The 22,714-nt window shown below is 37.6% G+C and overlaps 1 protein-coding gene across 1 annotated transcript; it reads right to left on the bottom strand.

Moving 5' to 3' along the window:
- Window positions 1-878: 878 nt before the first annotated feature.
- LOC145551468 (uncharacterized) lies at window positions 879-6,050 on the bottom strand. Its single transcript, XM_081606429.1, has 6 exons — window positions 5,123-6,050; window positions 4,340-4,435; window positions 3,560-3,655; window positions 2,777-2,872; window positions 1,995-2,090; window positions 879-1,334 (listed from the first exon to the last, which is right to left on the bottom strand). The coding sequence occupies exons 2-6, from the start codon at window positions 4,361-4,363 to the stop codon at window positions 1,269-1,271; spliced, it is 378 nt and encodes a 125-aa protein (XP_081462555.1). The 5' UTR covers window positions 4,364-4,435; window positions 5,123-6,050; the 3' UTR covers window positions 879-1,268.
- Window positions 6,051-22,714: the final 16,664 nt, after the last annotated feature.

Here is a 22,714-nt window from a genome sequence, read left to right on the forward strand (position 1 = left end):
ACTTGTCAGGTTTTTAGTAATGGGTGGGGACATAAATACACACTAATTAGTTTTTATTACATTCTTAGTACCTGTAGCACAGTTTCCGGTTCAAAGTGCTTTGACAGCCACTATGACTCAATGCACAATGAAATCTACACTTTGGTACAAAAGAAAATTGAGTAGCCACTCAAGATATGTCAAATTCTAGTATTGAGCAGCATATTACGCTTTGTTAAATGTATTCTTTTAAAGACATTACATAAAGGGATTAAAATGATGCATACATTTCTGCAAAAAAACCTTTTCCTAGCAAATTATATCATAATTTTGTGTTCTTCTGATTGACTGTAAATCTCTCATCCAGGAACAACCTGTAATTACGAGAAGATGGGCCACAGGCAGTAATCTTGATTGATTAATTTACTCTACAAGTCTGTTGTTGAGAGTGTCATCTCTTCTGTCATCATCTGTTTAAATAGCATCTGAGCCAGGGACCTGAAAAGGCTTAACAGCCTGATAAAGAAGGCTGGTTCTGTTCCGGGGACTACTGTTGAAATCCTCTGGAGATGGTTGTTCAAAAAAGGATTCTTTGAAGGTTTTTGTTCTGTCTGCTCACTTTCACTCATGTAATGAGTTTTGTCGAATAAACCTATTGACTGATTGATTGTAATACAAACATTACAGACAACCCCGATCATCCTCTTTCATATGTTTGAACACTGAGGCATCTTCAGATCCATTAGAATACCGAATAATATAGACAATCCTCCCTGCCCACAGCCATAAGCATCTACAACAACTCATATATGATGTACTTTTCACGCATCTGAAAATAGATGAAAGGTATTTTTTTATCTTCCTTCTATGTACTAAATGATTGAGTAAGGCGTAAAAAGTATGCTGAAGAATAAACATTTATTGCTTAACCAAGCTCTTTACAGGATGCTTTGTTTTCCCGTAAATATTTAAACCAACAAATGAACTTAAAAAGTACAAACTGAAATTACTGTCAGTAAAAAAGGTACTGCAACAAAGCCAAAACTAAAAGATATACTACTTTCTGTATTTAAAAAAAAACAGCAAACTGAAATGTCTATGACATGACTAACTAAAAGCACTTAAAAGCAGCATGAAATTAAATGTTTTTAAACTTTGTTTTTAAGAGCCGTTTTTAACGTAAAACTTAACAGCCAGCCAATTTCTGTTTCTGAGTGCAACAGGCTCTTGTTTTAAACACTTATCACAGTCTGCTTTTCCTGGAACTCTACAGGTGGTGATGAATGCCATCAAGTGCTTTTTGACTGCAAGGACCTCTCCCTCATTCCAAGTCCTCCTCTTGCATGGTTGGCAACCTTTAAAACCAAAGTTAATAACAAGTTTAAAACAATGAAATGAAGTTACCAAAGCAATATCATAATTGAAGGGTTTTCTGAAATTGTAAAATACACTCATGCCTGATTAGACCCTTCCTGCAAAATACAGTTAAATACAGGACCTAAACCAATTAATAACTGTACCTTTCTCACCATGAAAAGCTATTTTTCTCAATTATACCAAAAATATATATTTGTAAACATCTAAGGTAATTGTTACTAACCCTAACCCTACCCACAAGACAATGAAGTCCTGATGTTACTATAAATTAGGGCTGACTTTTAATTCTGAAGTCAGTGACGTAATATTTGAAAATGTAATGTACTTTAAAATAAACCTGAATATTGTAAGCAAGAGGCTTGCCAACATTGGGACAAATAGAAAAAAAACATCTAAATAACATAAAAAACATTGACTAGTAAAAAGGAATGTTGTATCACAGCTGTGTGATTCTACTACAAAGCCGTTTCTGCTTCAGATATACAGTAATCCTTCATCAAGTAAGCAAGTTAAGATCACAGTTTATAGATCATTTTAAGGAAATATTAAATTTCTTAGAAAGGTAACCATACTAACAAAATCTCAGACATCTCCAGTTGGGCTAGTAGCCCACCAATAAAAAGTTGAAAAATTAATACCTTTGTCTTGGAGGACTTTGACTTTGGTGGAGCTTCATCTGCTGAGCCAGCATGCTCAACCTCAACACCTTCAGTCACAGTTGGTTCTTTGTCAACCTTAGGAAAAGAATAGAGAAGTCTTTTAATACTGCAACAAGACTGGCCATCTTTTGTTCAAATCCACTGACCACCTCAACAACAATATAGAACAAACCAAAAACAATTCAGCTGCAGATCAGCATAGTACATTGTCAATGAATCACAGCAGTAATGTTCGATTAAAAACCTATTTCTGGTTTGGTTTAGCAGTCAATCTTCATCATAAAGTCTCAAACTTCAATATCACTTAAACTGTTTCAAACATTAATCTAAGAAGACGTCACTGGATAGGACTGTAAACATGTTTCCGTCGTATTCCCTGATTTGAAACATACATCATGTCTTAAGCCAGCTGTCAACCATGCTACTGAGGGCAGACAAGATCTATAGTTACACAAAAAAGGGATTACATTTTGACCAAAATAAACCTCAAACGGGGTCCTCACTTTTACTGTAAACCAGAAATGTGTGTATGGCCCCAAACAACCATTCACTAAGACTTCAGCTGCTATAGTTCCCACAATGACATCAGACCAGACTAGTGTGTGTTGCAAGAACTGCTAAAAAAAGCCTGTTAAGTTCATAGTTTATGGAGCATTTGAAGGAAATATTACATTTCTTTGAAAGGTAACTGTACTGACAAATCTCCCAGACATCTCCAGTGGGGCTAGAAGCCCAGTGAAAAGAAGTTCAGAAATTATTACCTTTCTCTTAGAGGACTTTGACTTTGTTGGAGCTTGATCTGCTGAGCCAGCATGCTCAAACTCAACACACTCAGTCACAATTGGTTCTTTGTCAACCTTAGGAAAAGAAAAAAATAGTGTTTTAATACTGCAACAAGACTGGCCACCTTTTGTTCAAATCCACTGACCACCTCAACAACAATATAGAACAAACCAAACGAAATTCAGCTGAAGATCAGCATGGTACATTGTAAAGGAATAACAGCAGTAATGTTAGAATAAAAACCTATTTCTGGTTCGGTTTAGCAGTCATCCTTCATCGTAAAGTCTCAAATTTCCGTATCTCTAAAACCGTTTCAAACGTTAATCTAAGAAGACGTCACTGTATTGGACTGTAAACATGATTCCGTCGTATTCCCTGATTTGAAACATAAATCGTGTCTTAAGCCAGCTGTCAACCATGCTACTGAGGGCAGACTAGATCTATAGTTACACAAAAAAGGGACTAAATTTTGACCAAAAGAAACCTCAAACGGGGTCCTCACTTGTACTGTAAACCGGAAATATGTGTATGGCCCCAAACAACCATTCACTAAACACTTCAGCTGCTGTAGACCCCACAATGATATCAGACCAGACTAGTGTGTGTCACCAGAACTGCTGAAAAAAGCCTGTTAAGTTCATAGTTTATGGAGCATTTGAAGGAAATATTACATTTCTTCCAATGCAACCGTACCAACAGAATCTCCCAGACATCTCCAGTTGGGCTAGAAGCCCAGTGAAAAGAAGTTCAGAAATTATTACCTTTGTCTTGGAGGACTTTGACTTTGGTGGAGCTTGATTTGCTGAGCCAGCAGGCTCAACCTCAACACCTTCAGTCACAGTTGGTTCTTTGTCAACCTTAGGAAAAGAATAGTCTTTTAATACTGCAACAAGACTGGCCATCTTTTGTTCCAATCCACTGACCACCTCAACAACAATATAGAACAAACCAAAAGAAATTCAGCTGCAGATCAGCATAGTACATTGTCAATGAATCACAGCAGTAATGTTCGCCTAAAAACCTATTTCTGGTTTGGTTTAGCAGTCATCCTTCATCATGAAGTCTCAAACTTCAGTATCACTTAAACTGTTTCAAACGTTAATCGAAGTAGACATAACTGGATTGGACTGTAAACATGTTTCCGTCATATTAACTGATTTGAAACATACATCGTGTCTTAATCCAGCTGTCAACCATGCTACTGAGGGCAGACAAGATCAATAGTTACACAAAAAAGGGACTAAATTTTGACCAAAATAAACTCAAACGGGGTCCTCACTTTTACTGAAAACCAGAAATGTGTGTATGGCCCCAAACAACCATTCACTAAACACTTCAGCTGCTATGGACCCCACAATGACATCAGACCAGACTAGTGTGTGTTGCCGGGACTGCTGAAAAAAGCCTGTGAAGTTCATAGTTTATGGAGCATTTGAAGGAAATATTACGTTTCTTTGAAAGGAAATTGTACTGACAAATCTCCCAGACATCTCCAGTTAGGCTAGAAGCTTACCAATAAAAAGAAGTTCAGAAATTAATACCTTTGTCTTGGAGGACTTTGACATTGGTGGAGCTTCATCTGCTGAGCCAGCAGGCTCAACCTCAACACCTTCAATCACAGTTGGTTCTTTGTCAACCTTAGGAAAAGAAAAGAATAGTCTTTTAATACTGCAACAAGACTGGCCATCTTTTGTTCAAATCCACTGACCACCTCAACAACAATATAGAGCAAATCAAAAGAAATTCAGCTGCAGATCAGCATGGTACATTGTCAATGAATCACAGTAGTGATGTCCGACTAAAAACCTATTTCTGGTTCGGTTTAGCAGTCATCCTTCATCATAAAGTCTCAAACTTCAGTATCACTTAAACTATTTCAAACATTAATCTAAGAAGACGTCACTGGATTGGACTGTAAACATGATTCCGTTGTATTCCCTGATTTGAAACATAAATCGTGTCTTAAGCCAGCTGTCAACCCTGCTACTGAGGGCAGACTAGATCTATAGTTACACAAAAAAGGTACTAAATATTGACCAAAAGAAACCTCAAACGGGGTCCTCACTTGTACTGTAAACCAGAAATATGTGTATGGCCCCAAACAACCATTCACTAAAGACTCCAGCTGCTATGGACCCCACAATGACATCAGACCAGACTAGTGTGTGTTACCAGAACTGCTGAAAAAAGCCTGTTAAGTTCATAGTTTATGGAGCATTTGAAGGAAATATTACATTTCTTCCAATGCAACCGTACCAACAGAATCTCCCAGACATCTCCAGTTGGGCTAGAAGCCCAGTGAAAAGAAGTTCAGAAATTATTACCTTTGTCTTGGAGGACTTTGACTTTGGTGGAGCTTGATTTGCTGAGCCAGCAGGCTCAACCTCAACACCCTCAGTCACAGTTGGTTCTTTGTCAACCTTAGGAAAAGAAAAGAATAGTCTTTTAATACTGCAACAAGACTGGCCATCTTTTGTTCCAATCCACTGACCACCTCAACAGCAATATAGAACAAACCAAAAGAAATTCAGCTGCAGATCAGCATAGTACATTGTCAATGAATCACAGCAGTAATGTTCGGCTAAAAACCTATTTCTGGTTTGGTTTCTGGTTTGGTTTAGCAGTCATCCTTCATCATGAAGTCTCAAACTTCAGTATCACTTAAACTGTTTCAAACATTAATCGAAGTAGACGTCACTGGATTGGACTGTAAACATGTTTCCGTCGTATTCCCTGATTTGAAACATACATCGTGTCTTAAGCCAGCTGTCAACCATGCTACTGAGGGCAGACAAGATCTATAGTAACACAAAAAAGGGATTAAATTTTGACCAAAATTAACCTCCAACGGGGTCCTCACTTTTACTGTAAACCAGAAATGTGTGTATGGCCCCAAACAACCATTCACTAAAGACTCCAGCTGCTATGGACCCCACAATGACATCAGACCAGACTAGTGTGTGTTGCTGGGACTGCTGAAAAAAGCCTGTGAAGTTCATAGTTTATGGAGCATTTGAAGGAAATATTACGTTTCTTTGAAAGGAAATTGTACTGACAAATCTCCCAGACATCTCCAGTTGGGCTAGAAGCTTATCAATAAAAAGAAGTTCAGAAATTAATACCTTTGTCTTGGAGGATTTTGACTTTGGTGGAGCTTGATTTGCTGAGCCAGCAGGCTCAACCTCAACACCCTCAGTCACAGTTGGTTCTTTGTCAACCTTAGGAAAAGAAAAGAATAGTCTTTTAATACCGCAACAAGACTGGCCATCTTTTGTTCAAATCCACTGACCACCTCAACAACAATATAGAGCAAATCAAAAGAAATTCAGCTGCAGATCAGCATGGTACATTGTCAATGAATCACAGTAGTGATGTCCGACTAAAAACCTATTTCTGGTTCGGTTTAGCAGTCATCCTTCATCATAAAGTCTCAAATTCAGTATCACTTAAACGTTTCAAACATTAATCGAAGTAGACGTCACTGGATTGGACTGTAAATATGTTTCCGTCGCATTCCCTGATTTGAAACATACATTGTGTCTTAAGCCAGCTGTCAACCATGCTACTGAGGGCAGACAAGATCTATAGTTACACAAAAAAGGGATTCAATTTTGACCAAAAGAAACCTCAAACGGGGTCCTCACTTGTACTGTAACCGGAAATATGTGTATGGCCCCAAACAACCATTCTCTAAACACTTCGGCTCGTAGAGGCCCCTCAATGACATCAGACCAGACTAGTGTGTGTGGCCGGGACTGCTGAAAAAAGCCTGTTAAGTTCACAGTTTATGGAGCATTTGAAGGAAATATTACATTTCTTTGAAAGGGAATTGTACTGACAAATCTCCCAGACATCTCAGTTGGGCTAGAAGCTTATCAATAAAAGAAGTTCAGAAATTAATACCTTTGTCTTGGAGGATTTGACTTGGTGGAGCTTCATCTGCTGAGCCAGCAGTCAACCTCAACACCTCATCACAGTTGGTTCTTTGTCAACCTTAGGAAAAGAAAAGAATAATCTTTTAATACTGCAAAAAGACTGGCCATCTTTTGTTCAAATCCACTGACCACCTCAACAACAATATAGAGCAAATCAAAAGAAATTCAGCTGCAGATCAGCATGGTACATTGTCAATGAATTACAGTAGTAATGTCCGACTAAAAACCTATTTCTGGTTCGGTTTAGCTGTCATCCTTCATCATAAAGTCTCAAACTTCATATACTTAAACTGTTTCAAACGTTAATCTAAGAAGACGTCACTGGATTGGACTGTAAATATGTTTCCGTCGCATTCCCTGATTTGAAACATACATCGTGTCTTAAGCCAGCTGTCAACCATGCTACTGAGGGCATGCTAAATTTATAGTTACACAAAAAAGGGATTCAATTTTGACCAAAAGAAACCTCAAACGGGGTCCTCACTTGTACTGTAAACCATAAATATGTGTATGGCCCCAAACAACCATTCACTAAACACTTCAGCTGGTAGAGACCCCACAATGACATCAGACCAGACTAGTGTGTGTTGCCGGACTGCTGAAAAAAGCCTGTTAAGTTCACAGTTTATGGAGCATTTGAAGGAAATATTACATTTCTTTGAAAGGAATTGTACTGACAAATCTCCCAGACATCTCAGTTGGGCTAGAAGCTTATCAATAAAAAGAAGTTCAGAAATTAATACCTTTGTCTTGGAGGATTTTTACATTGGTGGAGCTTCATCTGCTGAGCCAGCAGAATCAACCTCAACACCTTCAATCACAGTTGGCTCTTTGTCAACCTTAGGAAAAGAAAAGAATAGTCTTTTAATACTGCAACAAGACTGGCCATCTTTTGTTCCAATCCACTGACCACCTCAACAACAATATAGAGCAAATCAAAAGAAATTCAGCTGCAGATCAGCATGGTACATTGTCAATGAATCACAGTAGTGATGTCCGACTAAAAACCTATTTCTGGTTCGGTTTAGCAGTCATCCTTCATCATAAAGTCTCAAACTTCAGTATCACTTAAACTGTTTCAAACATTAATCTAAGGAGACGTCACTGGATTGGACTGTAAACATGTTTCCGTCGTATTCCCTGATTTGAAACATACATCGTGTCTTAAGCCAGCTGTCAACCATGCTACTGAGGGCAGACAAGATCTATAGTTACACAAAAAAGGGACTAAATTTTGACCAAAAGAAACCTCAAACGGGGTCCTCACTTGTACTGTAAACCGGAAATATGTGTATGGCCCCAAACAACCATTCACTAAACACTTCAGCTGGTAGAGACCCCACAATGACATCAGACCAGACTAGTGTGTGTTGCAAGAGCTGCTAAAAAAAGCCTGTTAAGTTCATAGTTTATGGAGCATTTGAAGGAAATATTACATTTCTTTGAAAGGAATTGTACTGACAAATCTCCCAGACATCTTCAGTTGGGCTAGAAGCTTATCATAAAAGAAGTTCAGAAATTAATACCTTTGTCTTGGAGGATTTGACATTGGTGGAGCTTCATCTGCTGAGCCAGCAGTCAACCTCAACACCTTCATCACAGTTGGTTCTTTGTCAACCTTAGGAAAAGAAAAGAATAGTCTTTTAATACTGCAACAAGACTGGCCATCTTTTGTTCAAATCCACTGACCACCTCAACAACAATATAGAGCAAATCAAAAGAAATTCAGCTGCAGATCAGCATAGTACATTGTCAATGAATCACAGTAGCAATGTCCAACTAAAAACCAATTTCTGGTTCGGTTTAGCAGTCATCCTTCATCATAAAGTCTCAAACTTCAGTATCACTTAAACTGTTTCAAACATTAATCTAAGAAGACGTCACTGGATTGGACTGTAAACATGTTTCCGTCGTATTCCCTGATTTGAAACATACATCGTGTCTTAAGCCAGCTGTCAACCATGCTACTGAGGGCAGACAAGATCTATAGTTACACAAAAAAGGGACTAAATTTTGACCAAAAGAAACCTCAAACGGGGTCCTCACTTGTACTGTAAACCGGAAATATGTGTATGGCCCCAAACAACCATTCACTAAACACTTCAGCTGGTAGAGACCCCACAATGACATCAGACCAGACTAGTGTGTGTTGCCGGGACTGCTGAAAAAAGCCTGTTAAGTTCACAGTTTATGGAGCATTTGAAGGAAATATTACATTTTTTCCAATGCAACCGTACCAACAGAATCTCCCAGACATCTCCAGTTGGGCTAGAAGCCCAGTGAAAAGAAGTTCAGAAATTATTACCTTTGTCTTGGAGGACTTTGACTTTGGTGGAGCTTCATCTGCTGAGCCAGCATGCTCAACTCAACACCTCAGTCACACTTGGTTCTTTGTCAACCTTAGGAAAAGAAAAGAATAGTCTTTTAATACTGCAACAAGATTGGCCATCTTTTGTTCAAATCCACTGACCACCTCAACAACAATATAGAGCAAACCAAAAGAAATTCAGCTGCAGATCAGCATGGTACATTGTCAATGATCACAGTAGTGATGTCGACTAAAAACCTATTTCTGGTTCGGTTTAGCAGTCATCCTTCATCATAAGTCTCAAACTTCATATCACTTAAACTGTTTCAAACATTAATCTAAGAGACGTCACTGGATTGGACTGTAAACATGTTTCCGTCGTATTCCCTGATTTGAAACATACATCGTGTCTTAAGCCAGCTGTCAACCATGCTACTGAGGGCAGACAAGATCTATAGTTACACAAAAAAGGACTAAATTTTGACCAAAAGAACCTCCAACGGGGTCCTCACTTTACTGTAAACCAGAAATGTGTGTATGGCCCCAAACAACCATTCACTAAAGACTCCAGCTGCTATGGACCCCACAATGACATCAGACCAGACTAGTGTGTGTTGCCGGGACTGCTGAAAAAAGCCTGTGAAGTTCATAGTTTATGGAGCATTTGAAGGAAATATTACGTTTCTTTGAAGGAATTGTACTGACAAATCTCCCAGACATCTCCAGTTGGGCTAGAAGCTTCCAATAAAAGAAGTTCAGAAATTAATACCTTTGTCTTGGAGGACTTAGAATTTGGTGGAGCTTGATCTGATGAGCCAGCATGCTCAAACTCAACACCCTCAGTCACAGTTGGTTCTTTGTCAACCTTAGGAAAAGAAAAGAATAATCTTTTAATACTGCAAAAAGACTGGCCATCTTTTGTTCAAATCCACTGACCACCTCAACAACAATATAGAGCAAATCAAAAGAAATTCAGCTGCAGATCAGCATGGTACATTGTCAATGAATTACAGTAGTAATGTCGACTAAAAACCTATTTCTGGTTCGGTTTAGCAGTCATCCTTCATCATAAAGTCTCAAATTCAGTATCACTTAAACGTTTCAAACATTAATCGAAGTAGACGTCACTGGATTGGAATGTAAACATGTTTCTGTCGCATTCACTGATTTGAAAAATACATTGTGTCTTAAGCCAGTTGTCAACCATGCTACTGAGGGCAGACAAGATCTATAGTTACACAAAAAAGGGACTAAATTTTGACCAAAAAAAACCTCAAACGGGGTCCTCACTTGTACTGTAAACCAGAAATATGTGTATGGCCCCAAACAACCATTCACTAAACACTCAGCTGGTAGGACCCCACAATGACATCAACCAGACTAGTGTGTGTTACCGGACTGCTGAAAAAAGCCTGTTAAGTTCATAGTTTATGGAGCATTTGAAGGAAATATTACATTTCTTTCAAGCAACCGTACCAACAGAATCTCCCAGACATCTCCAGTTGGGCTAGAAGCCCAGTGAAAAGAAGTTCAGAAATTATTACCTTTGTCTTGGAGGACTTTGACTTGGTGGAGCTTGATTTGCTGAGCCAGCAGGCTCAACCTCAACACCCTCAGTCACAGTTGGTTCTTTGTCAACCTTAGGAAAAGAAAAGAATAGTCTTTTAATACTGCAACAAGACTGGCCATCTTTTGTTCAATCCACTGACCACCTCAACACAATATAGAGCAAACCAAAAGAAATTCAGCTGCAGATCAGCATGTACATTGTCAATGAATCACAGCAGTATGTCGACTAAAACCTATTTCTGGTTCGGTTTAGCAGTCATCCTTCATCATAAGTCTCAAACTTCAGTATCACTTAAACTGTTTCAAACATTAATCGAAGTAGACGTCACTGGATTGGACTGTAAACATGTTTCCGTCGTATTCCCTGATTTGAAACATACATCGTGTCTTAACCAGCTGTCAACCATGCTACTGAGGGCAGACAAGATCTATAGTACACAAAAAAGGGACTAAATTTTGACCAAAAAACCTCAACGGGGTCCTCACTTTACTGTAAACCAGAAATATGTGTATGGCCCCAAACAACCATTCACTAAACACTCAGCTGTAGGACCCCACAATGACATCAGACCAGACTAGTGTGTGTTGCCGGACTGCTGAAAAAAGCCTGTTAAGTTCATAGTTTATGGAGCATTTGAAGGAAATATTACTTTCTTAATGCAACGTACACAAATCTCCCAGACATCTCCAGTTGGGCTAGAAGCCCAGTAAAAGAAGTTCAGAAATTATACCTTTGTCTTGGAGGACTTTGACTTTGGTGGAGCTTGATTTGCTGAGCCAGCAGGCTCAACCTCAACACCTCAGTCACAGTTGGTTCTTTGTCAACCTTAGGAAAAGAAAAGAATAGTCTTTTAATACTGCAACAAGACTGGCCATCTTTTGTTCAATCCACTGACCACCTCAACACAATATAGAACAAACCAAAAGAAATTCAGCTGCAGATCAGCATAGTACATTGTCAATGAATCACAGCAGTATGTTCGACTAAAAACTATTTCTGGTTTGGTTTAGCAGTCATCCTTCATCATGAAGTCTCAAACTTCAGTATCACTTAAACTGTTTCAAACATTAATCGAAGTAGACGTCACTGGATTGGACTGTAAACATGTTTCCGTCGTATTCCCTGATTTGAAACATACATCGTGTCTTAAGCCAGCTGTCAACCATGCTACTGAGGGCAGACAAGATCTATAGTAACACAAAAAAGGGATTAAATTTTGACCAAAATAACCTCAACGGGGTCCTCACTTTACTGTAAACCAGAAATGTGTGTATGGCCCCAAACAACCATTCACTAAAGACTCCAGCTGCTATGGACCCCACAATGACATCAGACCAGACTAGTGTGTGTTGCGGGACTGCTGAAAAAGCCTGTGAAGTTCATAGTTTATGGAGCATTTGAAGGAAATATTACGTTTCTTTGAAAGGAAATTGTACTGACAAATCTCCCAGACATCTCCAGTTGGGCTAGAAGCTTATCAATAAAAGAAGTTCAGAAGTTAATACCTTTGTCTTGGAGGAGTTTGACTTTGGTGGAGCTTGATTTGCTGAGCCAGCAGGCTCAACCTCAACACCCTCAGTCACAGTTGGTTCTTTGTCAACCTTAGGAAAAGAAAAGAATAGTCTTTTAATACCGCAACAAGACTGGCCATCTTTTGTTCAAATCCACTGACCACCTCAACAACAATATAGAGCAAATCAAAAGAAATTCAGCTGCAGATCAGCATGGTACATTGTCAATGAATCACAGTAGTGATGTCCGACTAAAAACCTATTTCTGGTTCGGTTTAGCAGTCATCCTTCATCATAAAGTCTCAAACTTCAGTATCACTTAAACCGTTTCAAACATTAATCGAAGTAGACGTCACTGGATTGGACTGTAAACATGTTTCCGTCGTATTCCCTGATTTGAAACATACATCGTGTCTTAATCCAGCTGTCAACCATGCTACTGAGGGCAGACAAGATCTATAGTTACACAAAAAAGGGACTAAATTTTGACCAAAAGAAACCTCAAACGGGGTCCTCACTTGTACTGTAAACCAGAAATATGTGTATGGCCCCAAACAACCATTCACTAAACACCTCAGCTGGTAGAGACCCCACAATGACATCACACCAGACTAGTGTGTGTTACCAGAACTGCTGAAAAAAGCCTGTTAAGTTCATAGTTTATGGAGCATTTGAAGGAAATATTACATTTCTTCCAATGCAACCGTACCAACAGAATCTCCCAGACATCTCCAGTTGGGCTAGAAGCCCAGTGAAAAGAAGTTCAGAAATTATTACCTTTGTCTTGGAGGACTTTGACTTTGGTGGAGCTTGATTTGCTGAGCCAGCAGGCTCAACCTCAACACCCTCAGTCACACTTGGTTCTTTGTCAACCTTAGGAAAAGAAAAGAATAGTCTTTTAATACTGCAACAAGATTGGCCATCTTTTGTTCCAATCCACTGACCACCTCAACAACAATATAGAACAAAACAAAAGAAATTCAGCTGCAGATCGACTAAAAACCTATTTCTGGTTCGGTTTAGCCGTCATCCTTCATCATAAAGTCTCAAACTTCTGCATCACTTTTACCGGTTCAAATGATTACCTAAGAAGTCGTCACGAGACGTGTTTTTCTTTTCATACTTTTAATTAAATTTAACTTTTAATTAAATTTAACTACCTTAAGACTATATGTATAAAATCTAAAATATATACATATTCTTAACATATTTTCCTCAAAGTTTTTCAAGGTACATACATTGAAATTGTATCAATCGACTTCCATCTTAAACTTTAAGATTGTATTCGCTCCCAAATCAATTCCACAAAATGCAATATTCCAGTCTTCAGGATTTTAACCTCTTCAATAGACACACAGACTAAACATAGGTTTAACCTTGAGAAGTCCCTCCATGGCCAGTCAGTTCCTCCATAGTGGTAAGTTATTTCCTCTCCAGGGTTTATATCTTTGATGGCAAATAAGCACAGGTGTGGCTTTCCATCTACCAATATCTTTTTTATTGTACAATTTGGATTTTTGTTGTCATCATTGACTAATCTTCCAAGACTGTTATCCTCTTGGGATGCATCAATACTTTACAAATAATGTGTGGGGGGTGGGGTAAAAGAGACAATTGTTAGTCTGTTTAATATTTTTTTAGTTATCTTGGTAAAAATATAACACTACATAACAGCCCTCCTGAATCCAGTCCCATTGGCTTTGAAGAGCTCCAGAATTTTGCAGACTTACATTAATTTATTATAAACTCTGGACTTACCACCACCATCTTTCATGCCACAAGAAGTCAAACATGAAGACAGTACATGCACTATGATACAGTGTTCTCCTTCTTTGTGATTCTTCAGAGTTTGTCAAAGCCACCACAAAATCTCCTTTTTTAAAAGGAGCCGTGGCGAACACACCTCGTCCTAAACACACAAAAACCGTGAATGGCAGATCAGAAGTCTATCGAGTATGACCTTCATTGCTTCAAAATTATTTTGTTAATACTTTAAAATGTTATTTATGGAAATATCTGAATTGTAATGCTCATACACACAGACCCACCTTGGTATTCTTCTTTTTACTGATGTCATTATCCTGTTAGAGCACAGGTAATCATTTTTAAAACCATCTTTTTCAAATAAAGTTTTAAAACTTTCATTTCAAAGTCAAAATGGCGTTAGTAGTTCAAGTCAATCAGGAACCTTCCAGGATATAGTGAAATATTTTGGCTTGCATATGTTAACATATAGTAATTTTTTGGAAATACTTAAACCTAGAACAGTATGTCGGGACACAAGGAAAACAGCTTACATGACAGGTAGCTAATGTAAACGCAATCTTGTCCATATTAACTTAAGTAAATCTTCAATTTACTTCTGTGGTATGCTTTTGTGTGGCTTTATAGAGTTTTAAAAAGAAGCTCGGCTAGCATCACAGTTCATTAAATCTTTTAATTAAACCAGTATAATAAAATACATTTAAAATAAGAGAAATTACTTACTTTTCCACGTGCTGAGCTGCTTTGCCCAGGGCTCTTAATTAGTTCCTTTAAAGGTGCGCTTCATTTGTTAGTCAGCGTGGCCCCGGGTGGAGACAAGTGACACACAAACTACGAGCTTCCACCCGTCCGGTATATCCATGTTTGTAAATCCAAATGACTCAAGTATCTTCCTGAAGTAATTTAAAGGGACTGCGTGTTTGATTTGATGGCATGGACACTAATTAACTATCTATGTTTTTAAAAGTAGTTGTTTTAAAAAGCAGTTGGAATGCAAAGAATTGTAAATTTGTAATTGGTAAGTCAGGATTTTTTCCTCCTCTCTTGTGTCGGCTAAGTTTCTGTTTTGTGTTTACATGTAATAGGTACAATCTGTTTAAAAGTTGTTGGTTTTCACATAGTATCCCACATAGCACATATTTTTTCAAATTTCTTTGTTTGATTTTAAATAAATTATATAAATTGGTACATTGCTGCAAATGACTACATCTGAAGAAGTGTGGTGGATTAAACTCTGCTAACTTAAATGCTTGTACCGCTGTTCTCAATATTGATGAACCATGTTGTACCAAATGTTATGCATAGCATACATTTACATGGTATATTAAATTGAATTTTATTCAGTTTGAAAATTTTTAATTAAATATAAATGAATTAACTACTTTTTAGACACAATTAAGATTTTTTATATGCCACTTGCACCTATGTATGAATCATTGAAACATTGTCCATTATTAATTTACTAACTACTGAATGACATCAAACTAGGAATTATAGATCCCGCTCATTCTGACCAAATGTCCACATTGTTGGTTACTATCTTTGTTGCTGAAAGATTTAATTTCTTTTCTCCCAAACCAATAGTCTCATTCAGATCAAGAGGAAGGGTTGATCTTTCCAACTGCTATTTTCTCTTTCTGGTATGCTTGTGGCTTTCTCTAGAGTTGGTTTTGTGTTCATCCTTTGGTATCAATTCTGCCTTCGGGTGTAAATGTCTAGTAACCTGATTCTTTAGATATTTTGTATTTCTTAACTATTTCATCAGTCCATCAATCAAGTTTATTTGTATAGCACATTTCAGCAACAAGGTAGTTCAAAGTGGTTTATGTAATTAAAACACAAAAATACAAATTCATAGAACACACAGTCTACAATGAAAACTTTGTAACTATTTTTAAGATTCTGAGAATTCAGGTCAGAGTCCATCACTACTTCCAGATTTAGGACTTGATCTCTAGTTTCTACCTGTAATAACTGAAACTGTGTGCTGACTCTAGTCAGGGGTGTCAAACTCCAGTCCTCGAGGGCCGGTGTCCTGCAACTTTTAGAAGTGCCTCTGCTGCACCACACCTGAATAGAATAATTAGGTCATTAGCAAGGTTCTGGAGAACTGAGGAGGTAATTAAGCCATTTGATTCAGGTGTTTTGCACCTGTGGCACATCTAAAAACTGCAGGACAGTGGCCCTTCAGGACTGGAGTTTGACACCCCTGCTCTAGATCCTTCCTCTTGAGGTCCAAGGATAACTTCAGTTTTGTTTCTGTTCAGCTGGATAAAGTTTTGACATATCCAGTCATTTTTTCTAAGCATCTTTTCAGTGCTTGGATGGGTTTTACGTCACCTAATGACATTGTAATGTAGAGCTGTCTATCATCTGGCGTAGGTTTATAATCTCTTCTAAACTTTTGTAGTTTAGTGTATCCATCCTAGTAATGCCAGCATCTTGCCAAGATCTAAGATCAGGACACCCACCTTCTACTGTCAGATCCACCAATGTTGTCTGAGATGAAAAATTTTTATTCTGACCAAACATGTTCCACAGAACAAAAGTGAAAGTTATCTTTGACAATGAGTGGGAATTATTGGTTTTGTTTTAACATATTTATGGGGTGACAGGGTTTACAAACACTTTCCTCGATCTCAAGCCATGGATTACAGTGTTTTTGGGTAGCCCACACTGAAATAATTCTTACACGTAAAGACGGTACATAGTTTTCAACCCTGGGCAGGCCCTATCCACTCAAGGTTCAGGGAAGTTGTAAGACTTTAGTTTTAATTTGAGGTTTTCAATTGCTTTATTGATTCCACCTAAATCTTTAGAGTCAATAAACAAAAACAACATAGACACTGGATAAATTAACTTAGGGGGAATTATCATCTTAATAAGGCTAACTCTCCCCAGAAAGGATAAGGGGAGCTTCTTCCATCTCACCAATTTATCCTTAATATGAATAATCGTAGGATTGATGTTTTCAGAGTACAGCTGACTAATTCTAGATGCAATGTGTTTTCCTAGATACTTTAATCTTGTAGAAGCCCATCAAAATGGCTTGATGAATACTGATTCTCCCTGGTCACAGGCATTTAAAGGCATTATTTTCTGATTACTATAATTTACCTTATACCCATATATTTTACCAAATTTTGTTGACGCAATCAATTAGAGCTGAGGTAGATTTCACAGGGTCTGTCAAAGTTTAAAGTATATCATCAGCGTATAATAATATTTTATACAATTTTGTTCCTATTAATATACCTTTAATATCATTGCTTTGTCTAATTGCAATTGCAAGTGGCACTACAGCCAAAGAGAAAAGTAGCAGAGAAAGACAGCTTCCTGCGCCATTCCTAGCCCACAGGGTGTTGACAAGAGGCTATTTGTCAAGATGGTACTGTGGGCTTTTTATAATTAAGTTTTATCAAGTTTATAAAATTTTCTCCAAGTCCAAATCTTCTGAGCACTTCAAACATGTACTCCAGTTCAACACAGTCAAAGGCCTTTTCAGCATCCATTGAGACAATGATGCCTGGTATTTCTGTCTGATTTTTGGTCACTATAGCTGGGTTTTCTTTTAAATGATGAGGTCATAGCTCCATTTCCTTCTCTACCCTGAATGAGCCTTACTCTCACAAATAAACATGCTGCCATTCTGCAGTCTTGTCAGATCTGAAATGGAAAACCCGCCCAACTCCAAAATTCTCCAACCCTGATAAAACCAATGTTAATAGCATCTGTTAATTGCAACCATTATAAATACAAAGTAGCAATTTAAATAGAACAGTGGAAAACACTTTCAATATGAATAAAAACACATTTTAGTGTTAAGCATATTAAAAGAAATCTTATGAAATCCTCAGTTTCCTCTGAGCTCTGGAAGAAGTTGTTTTATTTAATTTTCCATATCGATGGTCCATAACAAATTTATTATTTTAAAGTCATCTGCCATTATACTGTTGATAGTTGCTCTTAGTGATTTTTCTGAATAATATCTAAAATTAGCCCAATGTATTTGTAGTCAGGCAAAAACAATAAGTGCATAGTTTGCTTGAAAATGTACATTTGTATAGTTATTCAAGTTTTATTTCCTTTGACTTGGTTTTTAGACACTACTACAAAGGAAAGTGTTGTGGCAATAAAATACTGACTTCATTTAAACAACATGGGCAGAAATATTCAACTAAAATTACACAAAATTACAAAATAAAACAAAACATTTTAATGACGACATGAATGAAAAAATGGGAGAGCTGTACATTTTCCATTCCCTTAGAACTGAATGAGTTCCTGATGTTACTACAACTCAGAAGCAATCATTTAAAGAATAATTTAATATAATTTAAGACAAAGTTTTTTTGTATCAATAATTAATGATGGTCTGAAGAGACAATATTTTTTTGACAAGACTTTTATCCTACAGTTTCTGCATGTATAAACCTATAAACAAAATTATGCTGGTATATGAAGATTATGGCGGTTCCAGTAATAAGCTACCATGTCATAAAATACTTTTTTTTTTTTTTTTACAGATTTTTAAGAATATTTACTACATTAATTACATAAATGTCAATGTAGTACTAAAGAAGTTAACAACCAATCTGCAATCACGCTAATGATTCCAAATGTGAAGGTTATAAATCAACAAATAGTAAATAAAATTATTTCAAGTCATTTAAAATAATCCGCTGAAGTAGATTTTTATGAGTCCCTTCAATGTCACTAAAGTAAGATTAGTGTGTATTGTGTGTGTGTGTGTGTGTGTTCCTGCAGTACCACAACCCACCAATAGAGGCCGATACTGAGTGACTACCTTATACACACTTATACACAAACTGTTGGTTTTTGTGAATTATGAGGACTAGTCTGAAAATTTGACAGAGCATCCTCCTGACCTTCTTTTCATTGAATTCAATGCAAACGGTGTGGGGACTAGGTTTTTGGTCCCCACAAAAATTTGGTACCCACACCGTGAGTGTGCTGTCTTGCTTTGGTCCCCTCTATGTAGCAAAGACAAACACACACACACACACACACACACACACACACACACACAGCTATCCTTGAAGCATGTTGAAATTGACATCCACACACACAAATGTTATGATATAGCCACAAATTTTTATGTATTTTGTTGGGATTTAAGACAAAGTAGAGCAAATTAGTAAAACTAAAAGAAAAGTAGAGAAAGCTTTGCTTCCTTTAGTTTTCAGAGGTTTTTATGATTTCTTCTTATTTTCTCATGATGTCTCAAAAAGAAGCAACATGTCTGAGGATTAGCCTTAAAAAAAACATCCACAGGTCTTGATCCAGAGCACTGAATTGATGTGAATTATCAGAAGATTACAAAGCTCGGACATCGTCATTATCATCATGGTCGTCATGATCTGGGTTTCCTGATTTATCTAAAGCGGTGGTGTCAAACTCGTTTTCTTTTCGCACCACATAAACATCACAAATGTCCTCAAAGCGTCCCAGTGACATCGCAAAATGTTTTTGATGAAACCACCTGTTACCAAACTGCTGAAATATTATGGCTTCCTCTCCATTCCATGAGAACTTCTAAAAACGAAATAATATTAAACATTGAAGTAATTTGGCACTATACAAATAAAAACAATTTGATTCGGCTGAGCTGTCCAAGATGTGAGCTGCAGGCTTTTAGTTTGGCACATTTGACCTAAAGGCGCAGTAACTTTATGTAGACTTCTGAATATGAACCAAGTAAAATGTATAGAGTCATCTCAGTCCCATCAGGCTTCAAGCAAAATAAATCTCTTTTAGTAATCCTAATTAAAAGACGGTGATTTAATGTCAGACAAGTGACGAAAAACATGTCTGTTTATACGGCGTAAATATCTGGTTTTGTGAGCAAACACACAGCGTGATGTACATGTTTCCGGCTGCATGTATGTTGTTCAAACATCTGCTGGCAATATCTCTCTCAGGACACACAGAGCTCCCTCTGTCCTTTACCCACTGTGACCAGTACACAGATACGTGTAGCACACTCTTGCACGGTTGCATACATATCGATTGTACAAGCAGTTTGGCACTTGTGTGGGCAGACTATCTGGATGTGCAGCCTGACCACTGCCCATATTTCAACAATGCACGCAGCTGTGCATGTATGCATGCAGCCCTGAGAAACCGGAGTTTCTCAAGCTACTTCTGATGTCACAACTGGAGGGACAAGAGGACGTTTCGTAAACACTCTGGTTTCATTTGCTCCAGAGGATGCCAGCGTCTGGGAGGCGGCGGGCTGAGATTACACACAAGGACCTCTGACAGGCCTGATCAGCTATGTGGAAACTCATCTTATCTGAGTTGAAATTTTACATAAGCTGCTCATTTGATTTTTTTTTTTTTAATTCAGTCAAGAGTGGCATGTTCTTAAAGTTCAGGGTAATCCATGTGTGACCCTGGGACTGATTTTGTGTCCGGGCCTTCCAGCACAGGTTGGTGTGTTCAGAAAAATACTTAGAGTGGGAAATAATACCTGCAAATCAAAATCATCTTGTGATAGAAAATGTTAGGTACAAAGCATCTTTTTTTGTCTTTTAATAAGCATGATTTATGCGTTTTCCTTAAATTTGTGGAAAAAAAGGATTACATTTATTCAGGGATTTTTACTCAAAGCAAATTTTGGTGTGCATCCAAATCTGCTTGTAACTAATTTATTACACTTGACTAAATCCACCAAGCATGGCCCAAAGAATGGATGCAAATCCTGCTCTTATCGGTGAGGCAGTTTTCAGTTTTTGTTGTTTTTTAAATTCTTGGGATGCATTTCATTTAATAAGGCAAACATGCAAAATAATTTTAACATTTTGGATCAACAATTTCCACATCCCTTTCCTACAGAAAACAAAACCATTCTACTTAATTAATGTATGCTTAGTTTATTCCTGAGCAGGTAAAACAGGTCATAATATATTTTTTGTGGTTTTTGGAAATTACACTCCTGCCCCCCCAAAAAAAAATTTAACCTGACAATTTTGGACATGATTACAAAACGTTTGGACACCTCTGTTACAGTTCCTTTGAAGAGTTGAATTTTATAAACATTTACACAGAGGTGAAATTAGTTTATGACAAAAAATGAATAAATAAATAAATATTTTATAAGAAACAAAAGCATAAATATATATATTTAGTTTTTACTTTTCCTTACACATGAGTTTTTGTCAAGTAATGTATACATTTTCTTTCTTATTTCCCCTAAACATGCGTTTTTCTCAAGAAAAATAGATATTTTGCCTTCTCTTTTTCTGCTTGCTGTTTTTCTTTTAGGGGTACGCAGTACCCTACCGTACCCCCTTACTTTCACCTCTGCATTTACATCCATAGATGTCAATGGATGTAAATGCATAGACATTTACATCCATTTACATCAGCGCACACAGCTTCAGATCTCAGGATGTGATGATGGCTGAATAGTTTATAGATGACATCAGAAATCCCAGGAATCATTCTCACTGTGGATCAATCTTTGGATGCAATATGGACAAAAAAAAAAAAAAACAGTTCCCTTTTCCGCATGAAGCCATCATCAGCACACGCAAAAACAATGGCCTTGCAGATACATACACATGCCAGGAAGACAACCGAGCAATCAAGAGTGGGAACAGGTATGTAGGTAGAAAGGAAACATCTGTGTAGAGATAAACAACAACTGACAAGAAAAAAAACAAAAACATTGAAAATAATTAACGCTGGATGAAAAAATAAACTATAAAGGCCGTTAAGAATAGCTCAGCTTAAATCACTCAAAAAATTAAAGTCACCTCTTGAAATTAACCAAATAAACTATGAAGTTTCAAAAGGATGCAGCTCTCAAAACCAGACAAACCAGTAACAAAATGAGGCAAAAACTATTTTACACACATATTTTGACAACTACTTTGAACAATTCAAGTGGAAAACAACATTTTAGATCAAATATAACAAAAAATAAAAAAAAGGTGTGCAACTGCATCTTTTAGCTAGAGTCATAAATTGTGAAGAAATTATAAATAATCTAAAGGATCTCCTGAAAACAAAGGTACCAGTTAGGAGGAGGATGGAAAAATTTCTTGCAATTAGTTAGTAAAGTCAAAACAAAACTTTGTGTTTATTTTGTTCGGCAGGGATGACCGGGGAAACTCTTCCAAGGGGCTTTTTTTTTTTTTTTTTTTCCAGAGGTGGCCATTCCAGCTGCTTCACATTCAACTGTGAACTGTTCCAGTTAAAGCCGGAGATCAGGCCTGCCAGGTCTGACCGGCGTCCTCCTCCATCATCAGAGCCAACTCACCATCCGGCAGTGATCAGCTGACAGAGCCGGGTCTCTCTTCACCCGAGCATCGCCCCCAGGTCGAATGAGACGACTCCAAAGTCTGCGAGCAGTTGTCTCGAGAACATCAGATTTATTCAATGATGAGTGATTTGAAATTGATTCGTTAACTTATAAATCCTTTGCGGCGTTTTTCTTGGTTTCAGGCATGCCAGCAGCTCCTCTTCCTCTGCTGTGGAAACAGCAGGTTTGAATCTCAGAAGAATCTAATGAGCCACTTAGTCTGAAGTTCGCTCTCTTATTCTCACTGCAGGAGGTTTGGCTCGCATTATCCTTCTTGTGCCACTCCGGCAGTCTGCCGCAGGGTTCCCACAAGAAGTACTTTGCCACTAAAATGAGACTATTTGCTTGTAAAAAAAACACTGCTGTGTGCTCATCTAGTAACTCTGATGAATTTCTTGTTTTAAGGATTCAAACAGTCTCAAATTCTCAAACTCAAAAACCCAACAACATTTTTCAGTATGTTAAGAGCTACTTTTTTATACTGTGTGATGAAGATCCA

This window comes from Poecilia reticulata, chromosome 4 (assembly GCF_904066995.2).
Source record: "Poecilia reticulata chromosome 4, P_reticulata-male-v2, whole genome shotgun sequence".
Lineage (NCBI taxonomy): Eukaryota > Metazoa > Chordata > Actinopteri > Cyprinodontiformes > Poeciliidae > Poecilia > Poecilia reticulata.